The 21,516-nt window shown below is 50.3% G+C and overlaps 2 protein-coding genes across 4 annotated transcripts in view; one reads left to right on the top strand and one right to left on the bottom strand.

Annotated features, from left to right (window-relative positions):
• Positions 1-1,005: 1,005 nt before the first annotated feature.
• On the bottom strand, positions 1,006-16,413 carry UBFD1 (ubiquitin family domain containing 1). 2 transcript variants are annotated; one of them, XM_006071172.4, is made up of 7 exons: positions 16,186-16,383; positions 15,680-16,000; positions 14,159-14,367; positions 11,543-11,608; positions 11,284-11,389; positions 7,025-7,107; positions 1,006-4,633 (listed from the first exon to the last, which is right to left on the bottom strand). In XM_006071172.4, exons 1-7 carry the CDS (start codon positions 16,208-16,210, stop codon positions 4,523-4,525), a joined length of 921 nt encoding a protein of 306 aa, XP_006071234.1. In that variant the 5' UTR covers positions 16,211-16,383; the 3' UTR covers positions 1,006-4,522. The 2 variants fall into 2 exon arrangements, with proteins under 2 accessions (XP_006071234.1, XP_025130473.1); XM_025274688.2 differs by lacking the exon at positions 1,006-4,633 and having other exon boundaries at positions 7,077-7,403; positions 16,186-16,413.
• Positions 16,414-16,562: 149 nt separating this feature from the next.
• Positions 16,563-21,516, top strand: part of EARS2 (glutamyl-tRNA synthetase 2, mitochondrial) — a 34,390-nt gene continuing 29,436 nt past the window's right edge. For both annotated transcript variants that reach the window (XM_006071173.4, XM_044935587.2), the window contains exons 1-2: positions 16,563-16,752; positions 19,360-19,515. In XM_006071173.4, coding sequence (XP_006071235.4) covers positions 16,602-16,752; positions 19,360-19,515 — 307 coding nt within the window. In that variant the 5' untranslated portion in view covers positions 16,563-16,601. The remainder of the gene's footprint in view (positions 16,753-19,359; positions 19,516-21,516) is intronic.

The raw sequence follows: 21,516 nt of genomic DNA on the forward strand, positions 1-21,516 counted from the left end.
CAGAGGTTAATCCCAGCTGAAAACAGCCCAGTGGTGTCGGCAGAGGCCTCCTGGGTGGGAGGCACAGCAACTTCCTACAACCAGGATGAGTTAGACCGCTTCGGGCAAAAGCAGGAGGAAGTCCTCGCCTCTTGCCCTTACGACAGTGTTTTGTGGGGTCCCTGCTGTCGAGTGTTCTGAGTTACTCACAGCTGAGAAAATGCCAAGGTGTCTCCCCCCAAAATATGGTACGATCTTCAGAGCGGAGTTCATCTCACTCTTCGTCTGAGGAGGCTCAATCACCCTACCCGGTTTAAGGTGCCTCCAGTAAGAGTTCAGAAGTGCCCTTTACACAGAAGATTCCCAAGGGGCGTCAGGCCACATACAGCACGGAGCACAGCCCCCACCCCCGTATCAGTCAGAACCTTAAGAATCTAACGGTGTGGTTCAAGGATTATGAGGCAATGGGAAACTACAAAGAGCCAGGAAGGGGCAGTGAGACCAGAACCTTGAGGAACATTTACCAAGTAGGGCGAAGAGGAGAGAGGGTCCAATGGGAGCAGTGCTGAGTCAAAACCAGTTCTGCCAACTACAGTCACTGCTCATGCCCAGGTCTCTGCTTTCATCCCGCTGTTGGTAACGGACCTCCCTCCTTCCTCCTGGGTCTTTGTGGCTGCGGCTGAAACTGCATCTCCATCTCAGTGTTTGATCAAATGTGTCCTAGAAGAATGAGGACTGCATGGCGGCCTGCCCTCCAGCCCCTGGGGGCCGGGCAGAGGAGGAAGGCCCTGACAGGGACATGGCTGACCGCCAAGCTGGGAGCTGGACTCACACGGAGCGCATCAAGTCAGATCCCTTTATCAGCTATTTTCAGCAGGAACAAATGTGGATATACCTAAAAGCCGAACAAGGAAGATGGTGACATGGTACCCCACAACTGGACAAAAAGTGACTCTGGGCCCAGTTTCAATGTTTGTCAACCCCCACTACAGATCAGGCGCATGAAGAACTGGAAGGAAAAGGAGCCACAATTAATTATCAAACTTTAATTGATAGACTAATCTTACAGGATAAACAATAATAAGACAGCTAGTCAAGGTTACACTTTAAAAAAAAAATTTTCCAGCAGCGCAAATCTAATAGACTAAATACGTTCATCTCCTCCCAAACAGGCATTTGATTAAAAACAAAAACCAGAACAGAGCGTACACCACAAGGAGAACATGGTACTTACGTACATTGTCAAATAAATCTGCAGAACTCGTTAGCAAAGAAAAAGAGATTCTTAGAAATTCAGAAAGCAGTAGAACCACCCAGCCTGGCAGGTCAACTGACCAGATGTCACACACTGGAGGGCTCCTGACCACCTGCGACTTCAGAAAGGCCACCAGGCCCCGCGAAGGGAACAGGTGCCAGTCCCAACTGGAGATGACTTGATCACAAAGCCTGAAGACAAAAGGACTATCCTTTCCAAGACAACAGGCCAGGAGAGAAAGAGGTGCCCTCAGAGGACAGGGTGGAAAGCAAGCCACCCTTGGCACACAGGGTCCTGCCTCTGGCAAAGAGGGCGGGCCAAGTGTGAGCGCCTGGGACCGTTCCTCCAGGCACCTGGTGAAAGGGAGAGGAAGAAGCAAGGCAGCCCCTTCCAGCTGAGATCTGGCAACTGAGTGGCGAAGGGAGTCTCCCTGGCCCTCGTCACGGAAAGCAGGAGCCTACAGAGGCCTCACCTGTCCCACCATGTCCGCGATACAGCAAAGTGCACCCTTAGCTCAGCTTGACTTTCTTTTTAAAAAGAGCTGATGCTACTTGCAAAAGGCCCATCATCAATTAAAACAATACCAAATAGTTGAATACTGAATACCAAAAGAGTCGGAGCAAGTCTCGAGACCCTCTCTCTCAGTTTTCTGAAAAGGCTGACTGAAACAGAGCTGAGGGCAGGGATACCTCGTCACTACTCTGCCAAGTGGCGGAGGGGAGGGAAGGAAAGGCTTGTTGTCCTGCGAAAGGGCTGCCAGCTCCACGAGAGAAGGCAGCCTCACCCCCCTGCCCGCCCTCAGAGCCCCGCGAGGGGTCCTGCCCCCTCCCCAGCGAGGACTCCGCGTGGGGAGAAGCCTGAGGGAGAATGAACACCGTGATGCTACTGAAGGGGAAGGAGTGTCTGAATTTGCTAACACAGATTTACTCAGTACATCCTGGACCGTAAGAAGATGACGACGAGCCCGCTCACGGGCCAAGTGACAGACTAGTGAGCGCTGCTGGGACCCAGGCGCGGCTCCTCTGCTCGCTGGGGCTTCCCGCAAAGGGCTCCACATGGATGGGGCAGCCAGAGCCCAAGATCGGGCCAGCACTGTTCATGGGCTCTGGAAAGCAACGCTCGAACAGGTCCATACGAAAAGATGTCATTTACAGTATTTATATAGAAGATCTCCAAGTAAGGAAAAAAGCACCATTTTTACTTCAAATAAAAAGGCTCACACAGGCTTTGGTCCTGTTTTGAGACGACACTGGCCTGAGCGAGAAGCGGTTTGGCCCTTGGGGAGCAGGGAGTTGGGATGCACGCTGTCACTGGGAGGAAGGGGCATCAGGTGGCAGAGGTGGGCGGGGGGCAGCCGCCCGAGCAGGGCGAAGGGGGAACCTGGTGGGAAGGGCCTTGGGGAGCAGCCCCGCAAAATGGGGACAGGACGCCTGCTTCAAGAGCGGGCATGTGGCACTGTCTGGACAAGCCTCTGGGACAGGCAGGCTGGCCAACAGAAAGAGCAGCATTCAAACCGCGCCGCAACTCCGTGAGCACGCGAGGCCTGTCAACTGCAGAGCGAGGCTTCCACAAGCAGCAAAGACATGCTCTTTCCTCCAAGGACTGCGGGCTGACAAGGACAGAAGAGCTACAGGTACTGCGCCTTTTGCAAGGGGTGGAAAACAGGCTGTCTCCTGGATGCTACACTTCCCAGACGAACTTGTGCCCCCCAGAAAAGCAAGAGGAGAGTTTCCTGCCTAGATCCGTAACCTGGCATGGACAACACCACGAAAAGCAAGAGTCGGTCTGGATGGGCTGGATTCTTGAACTACGGCTTAGAAGGGGAAGGGCGCAGATCACCATGAACTGGCTCACAAGGAATAGTCATCTTAGGCGAACACATGCTAATACGTTTCACAGAAAGAAGGCTAACAGTCTAGAATCCAGAATGTGAAGTTTGGGACATCTCCTGCCAAACCTTACTATAAGGGCCTGCACCAGTGAGAGGAGAATCGCAAAGACAGCAGCAGAGCAACAGCGAACAGCACAAAGGGTATCATTCACCAAGAGACCGTCCCTCGTTCCAGAGTCAACCAAACCACTGGGAGACAGAACTTCACGTGGACAGAGGATGGTAAGGGCTAAACCCGGAAGAGGGAGCGCTAATCACGAAAGCCGTTTATCCCATTTTCGATGTTGAAATACATCGGCCAACCCACTAGGTCAGATGACTTCTTCTTGAGAAAGGCAGCATCTCTAAACCTGGGATGAAGGACACTTGAACGTAATGCATGAGCAGAAGGACCAGATGCAGACGCGTCACTGAAAGAATCATTGGACTGCTGAAGGGTTTCTCAAAACTTCTAAAGAAAGGAGGAAGGATCTGAGTCTGTGGCTGTATGGCTGTATAACTGGCTTCCACCTGGCTCCTCTCAGAGGGGCCTCTGTCGGCACACCCATGCCAGGCTGGGCCTCAAAGCCGAATCAGCGAGGGGCATAGGCAACTGTCAAAGCGGCAGTGCCGTCTCCCCAGAGATCGGGGCCCAAAGGGCAAGACAGTCAGACCGGAGTCGCTGGGACACACTCCGCTGCTCAGCACACACCAGACCCCTGGCTCTTCCTCTCCTGCCATGCATTCACGAGCAGCAGCGTGGCGGGAGGGAGGCCAGGCAAGGAAGTGGTGATGAGGTACAAAAGGAGGAACTGACATCTTTGGGTTTTCAGAAACAAAAATTCCCATCTAGGAAGTGAGAAAATAAGAAGGGAAAGAATTCATTCTGAACCAGTGGACAGAGAAATATGGCTTACTAACCCCCACATTTTGCATACAATTTTGTATGAAAAAGGAAAAAAAAAACCCACCCCTAACTCATCACAACGCAGTCCAAATGTTTGCAACCAGAGTTATGAAAATATTTCAGGTGAAATCACTTAAAAACAAACAACAACCAAAAAATCAGAAAGCTTTTGATCATTCCTTTCTAAACACAATTGGTAGATCTACTCTCAAACACACTTAAGAGTATTCCACACAACATGTTCAGAATTCAGATTTATTGATTTCCACCGTATTGACTTTTAAAAATGGTATGAAGCTGACTGCAAGAAAGGGAACCGGTGATTTTAAGTTAAAATTAAGCTAATGGTGAAAGTACATCACCTCTGGCTTCAGTCACCACATCACCTCAGATTGGATATAGATATTTTTGAACAAAGTTCCAGAACTCTGAAATCCAGGGATGCTGCAGGCCTCTCCCAGCAATGTCCTTCACTTTGGGTCAGTCTCCTGGGCCAGAGGTGAAAGTGCTTTCAAAAATACTGCCATTTCCCCAGCACAGTGTCTTTGATTGCATCCACATATTGAGTTGGAACCCAGTACACCCAGTAGTAAGAGGCTTCCGTGGGGCCCAACTGAAACGCCTGGAAGGGAAAAAGGAAAACCAAGCGGTACTTCAGACGTCAGGAGACTGAGCAGGCAGCACAACAAACACGGGGAGGGCTGAGAAGTGAATTCATTAAAATGGAAAGGGGAAAAAAAACAAAAACAACTGTGCACATGGGGAGCATTCTCCTGTCAAAAATAAATGAATAAATAAAACATAAAAAGGTGTGGGAGCGTTAGGCATAGCCGATCCTAAAGCGGTGGTTCCCGAACTCACATGTGCAGCAGGGCCAGCTGGGGGCTTGTTAGATCAGACTCGGGGCTCCAGCCCTGAGACTTCCTGATTCCAGAGAGTTGGGGTGGGGCCTGCGGATATGCACGTCTAACAAGTTCCCAGGTGAGCTAATACTGCCGACCCAGACACCAGTTTGAGAACCACTGCCCTAGGCAAACGGCCACACATGCACGAGGACAGGAGTGTTGAAAGCAGCACTGTCAGAAATGATAAAAACCTGGAAACCACCTACATATCCATCGGTAAGGGAACGCAAAATTAAAAATAACCTACTCATATGAACACTGGATTTACTTTTACAAGGTATGAACTGGATCTAGAGTGAATACAGACAGATCATAATGTCGAGCCAAAAAAAAAGCAAGTTGCAGAACGATACATACCATGATACCATTTATGAAAACTGAAAAAACACAAAACAATACTGTATCTTGGTCATGGATACACGTGAAAATAAACGCATAGAGATGGGAAGGATCCATGTGATAAATCATGACAAGGGCAAAGGGAAGCCAATGGGGACATATTCACTGTTGGTGGATTTTCCTTTATTTAGAGCAAGACTGAAAACAAGTTGCAAGATATTTACAACAGTCCTTTCTTGGTTGATGGATATATGGGTTTGTTATAGTACTCTTGGTTCTTTTCAGCACTCTTTTAACATTTCTGTAAAAATCAAAAAGCACAGCCACCCCTTTCTAAGGTGAACTGTGAATCTAGTGAAATGGCATCTACAAAGAGGGAATAGACATCTTCATTAAGACAAAGGCCAAGGCACTCGATGGTGCTTAGAAAAGAAAGGGGGCAATTAGAACCCACCTCTGCCAGCAACAGCTCCAGAGAGAAATCCGCATTTAAACTAAATGCAAAAGCATTAGCCATCCACACCACCTCCTTACAATATGTCCAAAATGGTCCATGCTACTTGTTGGAAATTCCTCTCCCCAGACTGAAAACTGTGGCTGTGAACCTTATGGGGTCAAACTGGTGGGACAAACCTTTCAAAACGGAGTGAAGGGAGGGGCCCAGATGACAATATTAAAGTCCAACTTTTAAAACAGAAAAAATAACTGAGCAAAAAAATAACAAATCACCTGCAAGCCCTACACAGAGACTAGAGGGCCTGGGAGGAGCCTGAGCCATCACCACCTCTACCAGGAAGAGGACCGGTGAGCTGGGCACCCAGAGCTGCACTGCCAACTGCGGCCTGGGGCAACCCTGCACTGCCAGACCCCCACAGGGCTGCACAGGGGACACGACTGGCTGACTTCCCAGAGCCAGGGGCCCTGCCATCTGCCAAGAGAAGGGCCACAGCTGGATATGCCCTCTTCCCGGACTTTCCAATGCCTCCCTCTACCGCAAACTCTGTACGCCAGCCACGAGCGGCAGCTCCTCCCTGGGATGGGGTGACATGGCTACCGCAAGGTCACCTCCTCAGACTGAGCAGGGCAGGTGGCCCCACTCACACCCTATTGCTGCTCAGGTCCTGTCCCTGCCACAGCGACTTTGGAAAGAGGCGGCTCAACTTCATTTTTAAAGCGGCCCCTTCAACAGTGCTGGGAGAGCGCAAGGGCTCTGCCTCACTGCTCAGGGTTGCTCATCCCTGCTCTGCTCTGCAGACCCGGAGAACGTCTCCAGAGGCTCTGTCTGCGGAAGAGCAGCCGCTCCCCTGAGCGCAACTCCAGGCAGAACCAGGTCAAGGCCCCACCCTCCCCACAGGATCCTTGGCCACTTGAGGGCAGCCCCCCGGGGTAAGCACCTCGCGGCAGAAGGGGGCAGCCTGGTGCCCTCACAGGAGCCAAGGCTAGTGGGAAGCTCTGTTTCATACACGAGACAAAACTTAAAATGAAGACCCACAAGCCATTAACCTCCTCTTTGCATTTATTTTCCTGGTCTAAAAACAAAATATTACAGATATGAGAGACTGGCAAGAGATAAAAATGTATCCCCTTTAAACTGCGTGAAGGTGGTGGGTGGGGGGGGTTGGCTGCAAAATCAACAGAACTAGGAGCAGGTCATGGATTAAGTTCTAAGAATGGAAAGACAACAGAAGGGTCTTAAGACTGTTTCTTCTCCACACTGAGCTCTCCCCTCCCTGCTGGAGGCGGTGCGGGCGAGGCCGCCGGCCACTTACCATCATGTGATAGTCCTCGTGCCCTTCGATGGGCTCGCTGACCACGTTTTTAATGGAACCCATGGGCAGTTTCTCAGTCCGCTCTAAGTTGAGAGGGATCACAGAGATCATTAAAGGCCCCCCCCACCCCTCCTCAGGGCTGGCGGCCGGGGGATCCACCCCCTCCCTCTGGCCAGTGAACCTCAAGCCCTGTTTGGGAGGTGGGGACTTCCTAGGAGCAAGTGGGGCACAGCACTTGGCAGGTGTGCATTAAAGGTTTCCGAGAGCATAGATAGAGCTATCCTGGTGTTTCTCTCTGGAGCCTGACGACTGACAAATACCCAGGAAACTCCTCTGCACCCTTGTCGCCAAGTCCAGCTCCAGCTGAGGTCTTTGGTGCCTGGGATAGTCAAGGGACCAGGAGGAGGCAGCTGTACCCCCCTGCTACTTGTACAGGAAAGGGGCTGGCTGCTTGAGGTATAAGACCAGTTTCTATCCCTTGATCCTGCCCGCTCCCCCCCCCCAGCCCCCTCCCTCCCAGTCTCCCACCCAGATCCACCTCACTCCCCATCCCAGCTCCTTCCCTCCCCAGTCTCCAACCCTGATCCTGCCCACTCCCCCTCCCAGCCCCCTCCCTCCCAGTCTCCCACCCAGATCCACCTCACCCCCCCCTCCCAGCCCCTCTCCCTCCCCCTCCCCAGTCTCCCACCCTGATCCTGCCCACTCCTCCTCCCAGGCCCTTCCCTCCCCAGTCTCCCACCCCTCCAAACACACACACTTGAACAAGCTGAGAACATCCATAACCTCTTCTGGTTAACCCTCGGGATGTACTTATCACATTGGGTCAAAAGCCCTTCTGCAGCAAGTCTAAGGATGGCAGTTAAGAAAGAGGCGGCAGCGAGGCATGCCTGGAGTGAGATGAGACTGGAGACAAGCAGCACGAAAGAGGGCGGTGGCGCCTGTGCGGCAAAACCACCGCCCGGAAGCAGCAGACACCTCGGGACAGGGAGCTCTCAGCAAAAGGTGAAACCGTGCTGGAAAAAGCTCACTACGGGCTTTGCACAAAGCAAAAATCTAAAAAGGAGATAAGCCGACAAAACCCCAGGAACTTAGAGCCCTGGACTGTCATCTAGCTAGTGGCTTGAGACACATAACTTCTACCCTATGGGTCTCTGAAAAAGGTGGGTAGGGAGATGGGGCCTGAAGATGCTCATTCAGATTTTGATTTTCTGAGTGGCTCTAACACAGTCACCCACAGGCAGGATCTGACCAGCACTGGTCTTTTAAGATGGAAACTGTTTTAAACATCAGCCATTTTGAACCGTCCAGAGATTTCACACAAAAACATGGACTCGGGCTTCTCTTGAAAACACGGAAAGATTCAACAATCCTGGGCCCACATTCCTAAGTGACAGCAATCAGCTAGATTAGAGACCCGAGTGCCCTACACACAGGGCACATGCTCCCCGTGGCAGCTTCACGAGGTCACAGGTCCCATCTCCTGCCTGGAGCTCATTCTCCTTGCTCCGCCGGGCCTGAGGCTGTCGGTCCTGCCTCCCACACACTCTAGCAAGGACAGCTGAAGCCACAAGCAGGAGCCACTGCATGCCACTCCATACAGCACCCCGTTGAGAAAGACGTCAATGAGCCGCTGGGACGGTCACTTCAGCAGAAAGATGAAGCCAGTGGCTGGAAGCCAACTCCCAGAACAAGCTGTCCTCCTAGGACAGTGCTTAGGACACTCAGCGGGCAGGACTCCTGGGCCCGCGGTGAGAAGAAAGCCTGAGGGACACGGACACCACCGCCTGGGTGGGAAGGGAAATCCTGGTCCTGGTCACCCTTTGAAGACGTGCATGTTCACAGCCAGGCTCTTTAATGAGGCTGGTGAGCCACGAGGCTTTCAACAGTTCTGAACCGTGATCCACCAAGATTCTTCCAGAGCTCTGCCTTCAGGCCACGGCAGAAAGGTGGTAGCTTCTATGAGCTGAAACAAAACCTCTAACATACGGAAGGGAGGCTGTCATTAGCCCCAGCAGTTATGCCATTGTATCCTATAAAACTTCACCACCTGGAAACATTCCCTAAGAACCAACGAAGGCTTACACACTCAGTCCTCATCCAGTTCCCCTACCTGTACCCACCCTCCCGGCCAGCAGCCTTGATCCCGGCCTCCCAGTAGGCTGCAGGAGTGAAAGTGCAGGCCAAGGAAGAGGCAGGGTTCTGGCAAGCCTGCCGACGATGGAGAACTAAGCCAACTCCCCTGCAAGGTCATGAGGAAGTGAGGATCTGACAGAGTTGGGGCAGCTCATGACTGAAGAAAACTCATGATGTGCCAGGCTCTGTGGAAGAGAATGACCTATTACAGAGTTCAAAAGCACCCTGGGAAGACTGGGAAAGCCCTTAAGTTTTATGCACAACTTGCCTTGCCTATGCAGTAAGAGTCAAAAGTGAAAAAGAAGACTGGGGCAGGGAATCACAAAACTGTTAGAAAACTCAAGTGTCTTGGCAGTTTAGGTCTTTGTTCATTTTAAGAAACAAGACTGGGTTAAAAATGAGAAACCTACTTTCACATTTTAAGATGATTATAATCTCATTCCCCATCACTCCTGCTCCAATTATTTTCCCTAAAACTTTGGTCCCATTTTGGGATTCCCTGGTGACTCAGACGGTAAAGAATCTGCCTACAATGTGGGAGACCGGGGTTCAATCCCTGGGTCTGGAAGATCCCCTGGAGAAGGGAATGGTAACCCACTCCAGTATTCTTATCTGGGGAATTCTGTGGATAGAGAAGCCTGTTGGGCCACAGTCTGTGGGGTGGAAAGAGTCGGACACAACTGAGCCATTAACACCCCCTTGGTCCCATTTTAAGCAGAATCATACTAAATGGCCTATCCCTGAAACCAGCTAGCCTTACACAATGCACACCACTATACTTCTCTTTACATCTACCTCGAGCTCTGAATACCTGCAGTGCTGGCCAGAAACAGGGGAACTGGGCACGTTCGGTTCCTTCCAGGAGTCTGATAGGGGACAGATAAGTCTGAGAGTAATGAGTGCTCCAGGGATAAAGCAGGGTGCTCTGTGGACAGAAGCGGCAGCTGCTCATTTGCAGGGTGGGGAGATATCAGGGAAGGCTTCCTTAGAAGAGCATATTAGGACCTTGGAAGATTTTTGTTAATAATAGGAACAGGAAGTAGGCATCCTGGGCAAAGGCATAGCATGACCGAAACATGACCTGTGCAAAGCGTGGTGGGAAGCTCATGGAGTGATGCAGCTCAAGTATGCAGGGCACAAAAGGGCAAGTGGGGCAGGAACCTGGATCAAAAATCTAAAAGTGAACCCCATGGTTGAGAATACTGGACACTAGGTTGAGGCATCTGAACTTGGCCTTAAAGAGCTGGTTTTTGAGCACAGGAACCACTGAGGAAAAAGCAGTGTGGAAAATGGGCAGGACAGAAGAGATCGCAGACGGGGTTGGCATAGAGGTTAACGTGCTTTAACAAAGTTCACAGATGCTAGGAATCAACAGACACAACAGAGGGGAAAAGAAAGAGATGCAGATAATTCCAGAATGTAACTGACAAGACTTTGAACCATCTGGGGGAAATGAGAGGGACATCAGTCAGAGACACTTCCCAGCAAACAGCATGCCTGACTCCCAGACACAGGCAGGGAAGGCAGGGGGCAGCAGGGGGCAACCAGGCAAGGAGGGAAGGCAGGTCCTGAGCCAGGCAGCCTCGGACCTACAGGGGCCAGGCAGGTGACACACGTGAACAAAGCTGGCCACAGTAAAAGACGAACGGGACAGTGAGGACCACAGTGTGGTCCACCTGCAATGGCTACTTGGCTCCAGCTGATCTCTGTCTGCCGCTGAAAACGTAGGTCCAGAATGGCTAGATCTTTTGCTTCTTTTCAAGAGAAGCCAAAACAAAAAACGAACAAACAAAAAACTCTGATCCAGTGAAATCTCTTGATTTTCATAGACTGTGTGTAAACTCAGACAACCCTTGTCCACAGACAGGACCTGGCCCTCACGCCACATGTTTGGAACCTCTGGTTCTGGCTGCAACTGAAGAGCCAATGTTTGATGGATTGGCCCTGAGATCAGACTGAAAAGAATGAGGGAAGAGGGCCCAAATAGAGGCGAGCATCAAAAAGCAAAATCCAAAGCACGCAAAGCACAGTGGAGAGAGAGATTCCAGACTGAGGAGCAGAGGTGAACCCGAGCCCTGCTGGGTGCCAGAGGCAGCGAGCCAGGAAGAGGCGAGGGCAGCCCGTACCTTTAGTGCCAATCCACAGCTGGTCTTGTTCTAGCTTAAAGGTAAGCCTCACTTTTCCTCCAGACTTGTTGTACATGCCAGATAACGGTACAGCTGGCAGGCGCTCCTGGGGGCACAAGAGCATGGTAAAAGAGAGAGGAACCAGTAACAAGGCAAGGCAGGAGAAGACAGGAGTTGAGGACACGACTGCAGGAACCTCAAGAAGGCAGAGGTGGAGGCTGGTTCCTTTTGAGAATGCTCACAAAGGAGTTTGGCTTACCTGAGCACCCTTAACAGACGGCATCACGTCTTCAGGTTTTCCTTTATCCAACACTTTCCTGTGTTGCTACAAGTCAGAAAAAGATAATTATATGAAACAGCTGACTGCATTTCTATCTTTTACTACCTCTTTAAAAAACAGGATGAAGCAAGCCTTAATATTTTGGTTCAAAAGCTTGTCCTGACTACAGATTATGGGTCCCTGACACGACAGGGCAGTGCTGTCCAGCAAAAATTTCTGTGATGGGAATATTCTGTATCTGTGCTGCCCAAAACAGTAGCCGAGGGCCACTTTGGTTGTTGAGCACTTGAAATGTGGCTAGCATGAGTAAGAACTGAATTCTTAATATTACTGAATTTTAATCAGCCACATGTGGCTACCATAGTAGACATCAAAGCTTTAGAGCAATCAGGATTTCCAGATTGCTAATTCACATAAACTCGACTTCCTTCTCTCCCTCCCCTGAAATCACCACTGAAAAGACTACACAGCTAGCTTAAAGAGAGCCACAAAGGGTGCTTGCTCTCCTGGCAGGTACAAAATGGGGACAGCCATTTCCGTTAACTCAAACTCCCACAGAAACCTGTAAGGATGTGACAATCAGCTTAGCTCCCTTAGAAGGGACATTTCTTCAACAAATGGAGATTCAGCCCACTGCAGAAATCTTCCCCACTACCCCATCCTCAACCGAGCTAACCAGAAAGCTCAAGAGCCACTTTTCCAAAGAGAAATGTTAACTACTCTATAGTCTGACAAGTAAGCCGAATTCCACTCCCTCCTCAGGAGTTTGAAGCGGCTCTTAAAGGGTTCTAATTAGGCACACAGCCCCTGAAAACTGCTCTGGTCTGGTCCAAATGCCGGAGTCTTGTTTCCTCTCCATCTGTGGCTTTAGCGGTACAGTCGCTATCTGGTCAAGCTAGAATTGTGGGTAATGGGTGGGTAGAGAGTAAACATTTCATTGAATTTAAGTACCAGGTGGCCACAAGCCAGTTCAAACCCTCACTGGCATGGCGGAAACCCTCTGGTTAGGAATGACTTCAGAAGTGCCAGACTACGAGCAAAAGGTCACTCTACGTATCAGCCCCAGATTCTTGAACAAGCTGATGGAAAGCTAGGAGAATGGGTCCCTCTCATTAGGCCACCTTAGGCCTCATAACTGGCATCAATGGAACAAAGCTGTGTGGATTAGAAGTTTAATTTGACTCATACATCCCAAGTAACTTTTGAAGAATTTTCCCTTCACTGTGGAGAACAGTTCTAAGCTTGTTAAGCTACCATTAGTAACTCAAAACCTATATTTAAGAAGCATGTTATGCTCCAAAGGCGTGACCAGGGGAAAGACTCATGTTTGACATGTTCCTATTTGACAATTTCATATGTCGTGGCAAAGGAATATAGGAAAATGGAAATGAACTCAACTGGTTCATATCACCCCATATCTGGAGAGGAAAATGTCCAAATAAACACCTTTTAGATGTGAACAGAGATTTACAATCCCTTATCTGAAACCCTATGGACAAATGTTTTGTATAAACATAATACAGTTTTAAAATACATTACTTGATATTCTTTGTGGGGGTCTTGGGAAACACCTGTCACCAAACATGTTAACATTTCTAGGGTAAAACATGACTATCAATGCTAATTCTGGTTGGGTGTTGCTGCCTAATCTGTAAGAACACTTTTGGTTTTCAGACTTGGGGTTCTGGTAGCACATATAAGGGATTATAAACCTGTAACACAAAATACTGTGTCACGCTGTTGGCAGTGTGCCTTGATGCCTAAGGTCACTGAAATTAATGTTGGTCAAGGTCGGTCTACTCTCTGCAGGGTACAGGTTGAGTTGAAAATATCTATTATCCTGGAACACACTAAGAGTGGCCAGGAGGCTCGGTAACTACGAGCGGGGTTTGCGGTGATAAGATCGCAAGTGACCATTCTTTCAACCAGTTCCCTCCACAGTGAAACACTCTTACTTTTCCTAGTTGCAAAAAAGAATCTGAATGGCTACAGTGAGCACAAAACAAGGCTGGATCTCTTCCATCTGAAACAAGCAACAGAGCATGTGAAAAATCAGACCCCCATTTCATGACCAGGAAGGAGGGAAGGAAAAAAAAAATCAGTGTAGTTATCTTCCATGTCAGCTTCATTTGGCTTCCTGGAACAGCCAGTTTCAGAGGGACTGCTGAAAGCTACTGATTTCCCTACCTATGGAGAAAAAGGCTTGTGGACTTGGAGGAAGCCATAAGCCAAAAAAACAAATGTAATCATTGGTGTGAATGCAGGATCAATTCTAATAGTGGCACTTTTCTCTGGTGCTAAATAGGAGAGAAACCTGCATCGGTTTCAATACCTGGTCTGAAGCCTGCCTTTACCAAGGCCTCATCCTAAAGTAGATAGACTTGAGACACACTGACCCGCCAGACGAGACAGAGACGCAAATCTCAGGTAGTTGTCACCTCCACTCAACAGCCAGCCGCACCCAACTGCTGCCATAAATTTCCATCATGGGCCCTGTCCGAAAAGGAGCTTATTCTAGAAAGGAGACAACCAGCCTAGGCTCGAGAAGACAAAGCCTCACTCTTCCTAGGACCAACAATCACACAACAGACTCACTTTCTGCCTGCAGAGGGGCTCCTTCTTGTTCTCTTCGGCTTTTGCGTCCTGCTGGGCAGCATCTTTGGGTGTGTTTACTGCTAAAACATCATTTATCGTGGAGCCAACCACCATGATCTTGGCCCCGCTGGTCACTTTTATTTCTCTCAATGTCTTATCCTCAGGGACAAGTCCCTTATACATGACTTTCTGCATGGCAGGCGGGAGACCTTGGGAAAAGGCAGAGGACAGTGAAAAAAAGAAATGAAAAAAATATTCTTTGTATAACAGACCCATAAGTGAATACTGCTTTACTGCTAATCACTGTCGTGCACTTAGGCAATTTACAACCTCTGAGCCTCCGGAACCTCATAACAGAGATGACAATAGTTCCTTCTGTATGAATTTGCTTTAAGGACTAAGAGATGGGACAAATATAGAGCATTTAGTGCAGCACAAGGTATTAAGTAACCAATCAATGTGGTGCTCAGTCGTGTCCAACTCTTTGCAACCCCATGGACTGTAGTCCACCAGGCTCCTCTGTCCTTGGAATTTGTCAGGCAAGAACCCACTGGAGTGGGTTGCCATTTCCTCCTCCAGGGGATCTTCCCAACCCAGGGATTGAACCTACATCTCTTATGTCTCCTGCACTGGCAGGTGGATTCTTTACCACTATCGTCATATCAGGGCTTCCCTGGTGGCTCTGTCAGTAAAGAGTCTGCCTGCAATGCAGGAGACCTGGGTTCGATCCCTGGGTTGGAAAGATCCCCTGGAGGAGGGCATGGCAACCTACTCCAGTCTTCTTGCCTGGGAAATCCCATGGACAGAGGAGCCTGGCAGGATACAGCCCACAGAGTCCCAGAGAGTTGGATACAAGTGAGCGACTAAACCTACCCACCTATTGCCATAGCAGGTATTATTCCTTCCAAGTAGTTCCTCAACCACCCTGTGACTCAAATAGTAAGTGAATGTCCACAAATATCACGGATATAGAAATCAACAAGGTTTCTGTTTTTATGGAGCTTACAGGCTACCCAGAGAAAGTTTAAAAAGGAAATCATTTCAGATGGCAAAGTGCTGTAAATAAGATAAATCTACGTAATAGGAGCTTCTGTGAAGGGGCCAGCATGATAGCCCCCAGCAGTGATTCCCAAACTTCCCTTATTAGAATTACCTGAAACTCGCTAAAAATAATTCCTGGCCACATTCCAGCCCCACTGAATCAAACTCTCCAGGGGGAAGGGCCTAGAAGCTGTAAACTTAACAAATGCCTTAGGTGATTTTATTGGAGATGTTAGAAACAGGAGTTAGAAACTTGGGCCCTAAGAGTCAGCGCTGGGCCTGAAACCCAGCTCAGCCGATTGGCTCTGACTTTGGTTCTCATTTTCCCCATCTGAATAACGGGTACATTACTACTTACTTCGGCAGGCTGTTGGTAGCATTGAGAAAACTGATATAAGAACACAGGCAACGCGATACCTAGCACAGCGTATACAGTAGGCAGGTGCGGTGGGGGAAGGCTGTCAGCGCCACGGGGATTACCTGTAATAGAATGAATCTTCTGTTTCAGCTCGGAGCCCGTACTGTCCAGGGGAAACTTGACGTCGTGCTTAGTCTTGTTCCAGATGATCTTCAGGTCCACCAGCTCCCTGCCCGCGCCGCCGCCCGCGTCCTCGCCGTTGCTGACCGAGGCCTGGGCCGCGGGGTCCCCAGGGGGCTGGGCCGGGGCCGGCTGCAGGCTGCCTCGCGCTGCGCAGGAGTCCTCGGCCGCCGCCCCCGCCGCGGCTTCGGCCTCCACGCAGTTGAGGGACCGCGCGGGCGCCTCGGTCTCGGCCTCCGTGTCCATGCCAGGCTCCTCCATGCCTGCAAGGGGGTTAGGGGGTGGACGCTCGCCGCGGGCTGGGCCTGGAACCAGACTCTGCGCGGGGACCGCCGGACCAATGCGCCCGAGCCAGGTTACTGCTCCCCCCAACGCCGGGCCACGTCCCCTAGGAGCGCACGCTTCATCCCTGCCCGACCCGGGCGCCCGCCACCCCCTCCACACTCACCATCCGGGGCTCCGGCCGCCGCCATGATGATTGTGTACAACACCCACCGCTCCCGCAGAGGCCGCCGGGAAAAGGCGAGCTGGCTGAGATTGGCCCCCGCAGCAGCCCCTAATCTTGCACAGCCTGGCCGGAAACAGGTGGAGGTTTCTATGGAGACCCGCCTCCTCCGCTTCCCCGGCCCGGCCCCTGCCACGCTTTAGCTTTCGAGAACCGAAGGGGGCGGGCCCGGGAAATCGCCCGCTTGCTAGGCTCTGCCCCCTTGAGGCCGAGTGGGGCCGCAGTCTTGGGAGGGGGGCGTGGGCTTGCAGGCTAGGAGGCTGGCGCCTTTAAGGGGCGGGGTTGCGCCTTCTGTGGCGGAAGCGGATTGGCTGGGAGCAGTCCCCGGAAGTGATGCACGGAGAAGCCCACGTGTGGCTATGCCACCCCACATGGCGGTGCTCCTGAAGAAGTTGCTGCATCCCGGGAGGTCCCCGGCTGCCTTGGGCCGCCTGATGGGGCGGCGCGAAGCCAGCCTGGTCACTGATCCCGGGGCTGCGGTGCGAGTGCGGTTCGCCCCCAGCCCCACAGGTAACCTTGGCGGACGTGACGCTGCAGGCCGAGGCCCACCGTCTCTTGCCCGCCCCCCGAACATTCCGAACGAATCCCTTCCGGTGGAGTCAGACTGGCGGGGCAGTGAGACCTCATTATACGGAGATAGAAATATGTTTACGAGCGAAAATAATTCGCGTTGCCAGGAATTTCATGCTTATCGTACTGTACCATTTCTTTGGGTTCCTTTTTTCTTGTGTATTCAACAAATGTTTATTGAGTACAGCCTGTTCTAGGCACTGAGATGCAACGGCCTTGGAGAAAGTAGGGCCCCCGCTCCCAGGAAGCCTATACTGGTAGTGACTGCTGCTGCTGCTGCTGCTAAGTCGCTTCAGTCGTGTTCGACTCTGTGCGACCCCAGAGACGGCAGCCCAGCAGGCTGCCCCGTCCCCGGGATTCTCCAGGCAAGAACACTGGAGTGGGTTGCCATTTCCTTCTCCAGTGCATGAAAGTGAAAAGTGAAAGTGAAGTCGCTCAGTCGTGTCCGACTCCTAGCGACCCCATGGACTGCAGCCTACCAGGCTCCTCTGTCCATGGGATTTTCCAGGCAAGAGTACTGGAGTGACTGCTACAAACATGTAAAAAAAATAGCTGTAGTTTTAAACAGTCACATGTGTCATGCACGAGGTGAAGCAATGTAGGGGACAAAGGGTCAGGTAGGATGCTCAGGAATGCGTTGCTGAGGAGGTGCCATGAGAGTTGAGAACCAAGTAACAAGGAGCTAGATACCTGAAACGAATAGAAGGAACCTTCTGGGCAGAGGAAATTGGAGGTACAACGGTCCTGTGGTTAGTGTTGGAGCTTAGCAAGCCAGAGTGGGGCAGGGACCCATTGTGTACCCTAGTGGCCTTCCCACTAGTTCCTCAGGTTCTTTTCCATCTGAGGCAACCTCCTACCCTCTTCACAAAAAGCACACCTCTCGTTCTAAACTCTTGGGTCCCAAAGCTACCATTGTAAAAGATCCCAGCTGCACAGGATGACAAGGATATTTCTTGCCTGGCACTATAGTGTAGAGCCTGCTCCTCAAACCACCCCTGGGTTTGACAGACTTATGATTTCCAGTGAATTACAGATTAATACTTTTATAAAATCCATATGAAGAAATTACTAGAAAATTGAAACTCTGGAAAGCATACAAAATATGAGACTTTCTGTTGAATTCAACAGATGTAAAATTATTCTGTCAAAATGCTCTCAGTTTCTAAGCGTTTACTTGCTATTTCTGTACCTACTTGGTTGTGAACTGCCAACAGTTTTCAGACAAGCTCTGGTTTGGGTGCAAAGGCCTGGGATGGTCTGGCTGCAGATTTCTGGCTTTGCCACTTGAGCAAAGCATTGAACCTCTGAATTTTAACACCTGCCAAATACAGCTGATAATAGTACCTGCCTCATCATTTGAGGTAATCCAGCTGAGGCACTGGAAAGGTGTGTTACCTCATGGAAAGCACTTAACAAGCAGAAGCCTCCTTTATGATGATCTTAAGTCTTGTTTCCTTGATGATTTGCTGGAAAAGCCCATATTGGCAAGGCAATTGACTACAGAAAGAAGAATATAGATCATTGTAATAGCTAAAATTAATGGTGTACTCTGATCAGCATTTATGCCTCACAGCAATCTTGCAAGGAAGGTTTCTATTTTTTGTTGTCCATCTCTCTCAACAAATTAGGAAATTGAAGCTCACAAAAATCAAGTAGAATATCCAAGGGGAGCAGAATTTGAATCAAGATCTGTAAGATGTCTTGGTTTCAACTACTCGACCCCTGTCTTCTATCTTGGGGAACTCTGGTTTTGTGGTGTCCTTGCAATAACTAGCTGAAGGTCACCTATATAATCAGTGTTGAGCTAGAGTCTGCCTGATCCCAGAGGAGCGTTCCTGTTTCATGCAAATGAGCTCATTGTGAAGACAGGGCCACGACCTGGTCCAAAGAAGGCAGGGTAAGGGAGGAAATGACAGCCCTGGGAAAACTGTTCATTCTAACTATTCAGTCAAAAATCATGAGAAAAGTAAAGTCTTTTAAGAGTTTAAACTTGGGTGGAGAAATACAGTGGAATCGAATATTAGTTTTCATTAGTATCTAAAGGCAGCATTTAGAGCATTAAGTAGTCAAAATTCAAAATGTGTGATGTGGTTAGTCTGTACAGTGCATAGAGGGTATGTGCAAAATGTAATTAATTATACAGTATTTTCAATTAGCAAAGTGTTTTTTTATCCAGGGACCTCATTGAATTTGCATAAATGAAATGCATGTGTGAAGTAGCTTCAGTGACTAACCATCTGTTTCCCCTTTGGGTGAAACTTGGTCTCAAGGCAAATCTCAGAGTAGAACGATGGGTGCAGGTGGGGAGAGCTGGAGCCGTTTTACAAAATGATAAGCTCCAAAACCTGGGTGTTCTTCCACTTCTGGGATGAGGGTAAATGAGTCAGCCACCCCAGTCCTCTTCTGTAACAGCCTGACTGCTGGAGAGATGGGACAGGGAGAGCCATTTCCTGGGCTTTGCTGTTCTTTGGGCCCTTTTATCACAAGCAGAATTGACTTGCCCTTCATCTTCCCCGTCTCATCTGGGTTGTCCCCTTCTTCCATCAGGCTTCTTGCACCTGGGTGGCCTCCGCACTGCCTTGTACAACTACATCTTTGCCAAGAAGCACCAAGGGAGCTTCATCCTGAGGCTCGAGGACACAGATCAGACCCGTCTTGTGCCTGGGGCAGCGGAGAATATTGAGGACATGCTCGAGTGGGCAGGTGAGGCTGGCAGGGAAAGGACCCTTCTCCAGGGAAGGAGCAAGGTTCTCCCAAGTGGCGCTAGGGGTGAAGAACCCATCTGCCAATGCTGGAATCACAAGAGACCCAGGTTCTATCCCTCTGTGGGGAGGATCCCCTGGAGGAGAGCCTGGCAACCCACTCCAATATTCTTGCCTGGAGAATCTCATGGACAGAGGAGCCTGGCCAGTTACAGTCCACTGGGTCGCAAAGGGTCGGACATGACTGAGCAATTTAGCAAGCCAGAGAAGGAACAGGAGAAAGAGCCTGAAGGTCTTCTCACAGGGCCCAGGGTGGAGAACTTGGGAGTCCCCGGAAGAATGAGTACATTTGTGTTGTCTGGGGGGCACGTACCACCCAGAAAGATACTGAAGTTCCCGGGGCGGGGGAGGGGGGGTGCGGCGGGGGGGAAGCTCCAAGGCACTTCTGAGATTCTTGTTTTTATCTCGGAATCTCATCTCCTCCTGGGATTAGTCAGGAAACAGGCCAAGTGGAAGATGGACTGGGAGGCTCCATGGCTGTGAAGAGCCTGAGGAAGCGCCAGCTCTCTTTGGCCATGTGGGAATCCTGGCCCAGCTCCTCAAATCTTCCGATTTCCAGGAGGAGCCAGATGGCCAAGGTTTTTGGTTTTGGTTTTGGTTTTGATGAGTGCTTCCCATTGTCAAATCTGAACTCAGATGACACATTGTATGAGTCAGACAAAATGTGTGCGGCCTCTTAAGTCAGCCTCCCTGTGGGAAGTTTAACTCTGAAGCCAGCTAAGCTCGGGGAGGACAAAGAGGAGTGTATGTTCCCCAGGTCAGTTGCTGCCTACCTGTCAGAACAGGTATGACTACTTAAGCTCCCAAAAATGCCCAAAACTCCAAGACTGTCTCGACAACGTGTGCTCTAATCTCAGGTAAATCATTAACTAAACTCTGAGTTACTGAAGAGCAAAAACTGATTTCATTTCTGTCCTCAACTGTAAAGATTGTAGCAGAAACTTCAGTCGAGATTAGTTGAGTGAAAGAATTCATGCACCAAGGTTACTTTCTGTGGTCCGGGTAGTATTCAAGCATAAAACCAAGACCCTGCCCTCAGTAAGTAGGGGAAGACAGACTTAAAAAAACAAATAAACTGAATTCTAGGGACTTCCCTGGTGGTCCAGTGGTTAAGACTCCAAGCTTCCAGTGCCAGGGGCACGGGTTCCATCCCTGGTCAGGGAACTAAGGTGCCATATGCCAGGTGGTAAGTGAGTTCACAGGTGACTTCATCCTTACTATGATATGAGGCAGTGATAAGTGCTGTAGAGAAAGGGGTAGCAGGTGCACAAACCAGCAGGGAGGGGTGGGTGCTCTTTGAGATAGGACAGACTTCCCCGAGGGGTGGACAGTAGCACAGAGACTTGCACAAAGTGAGAAGTTGGCGCCGTGGTTGCCTAGGGGGCAAGCTCAAAGCCCAGTGAGTAGCAGATGTAAATGTCCTACAGAAGCTTAGTGCTGGGCATATTTGAGGAGCAGCAAGGAAGCCAGCGTGGCCCAAGCACAGTGAGGAGACCAGCGAAAGTGAAAGTCGTTCAGTCATGTCTGACTCTTGGCAACCCCATGGATTGTATAGTCCATGGAATTCTCCAGGCCAGAGTACTGGAGTGAGTAGCCTTTCCCTTCTCCAGGGGATCTTCCCAACCCAGGTCTCCTGCATTCCAGGCGGCTTCTTTACCAGCTGAGCCTCAAGGGAAGCCCAAGAATACTGGAGTGGGTAGCCTATCCCTTCTCTAGTGTATCTTCCTGACCCAGGAATCGAACCAGGGTCTCCTGCATTGCAGACGGATTCTTTACCAACTGAGCTATCAGGGGAGACCAGGGGGCTTGGAAATGTGACGTGAGGACACAGTGATGGGCAAGAGATCATGATTGGCCATGTGTGGAGCACGTGCTCCACGTCCCACAGACTGTGCCAGCACAAGGGCGCTGGGATGAGCAAGACTGATGCGTCCAGCCTCTT

The sequence above is a fragment of the Bubalus bubalis genome, chromosome 24 (assembly GCF_019923935.1).
Source record: "Bubalus bubalis isolate 160015118507 breed Murrah chromosome 24, NDDB_SH_1, whole genome shotgun sequence".
Lineage (NCBI taxonomy): Eukaryota > Metazoa > Chordata > Mammalia > Artiodactyla > Bovidae > Bubalus > Bubalus bubalis.

Excerpts from the sequence above, each read along its gene's own strand:
- UBFD1 (XM_025274688.2), bottom strand. The coding sequence starts at position 16,210 with ATGGCGGCGGCCGGAGCCCCGGATG. Across the intron at positions 14,368-15,679 it reads GAAGATTCATTCTATTACAG|GTCTCCCGCCTGCCATGCAG; the intron begins GTAATCCCCGTG and ends CCTTTTCCCAAG. Across the intron at positions 7,404-11,283 it reads GCTGTGGATTGGCACTAAAG|GCACCAAAGACCTCAGCTGG; the intron begins GTACGGGCTGCC and ends TGACTATCCCAG.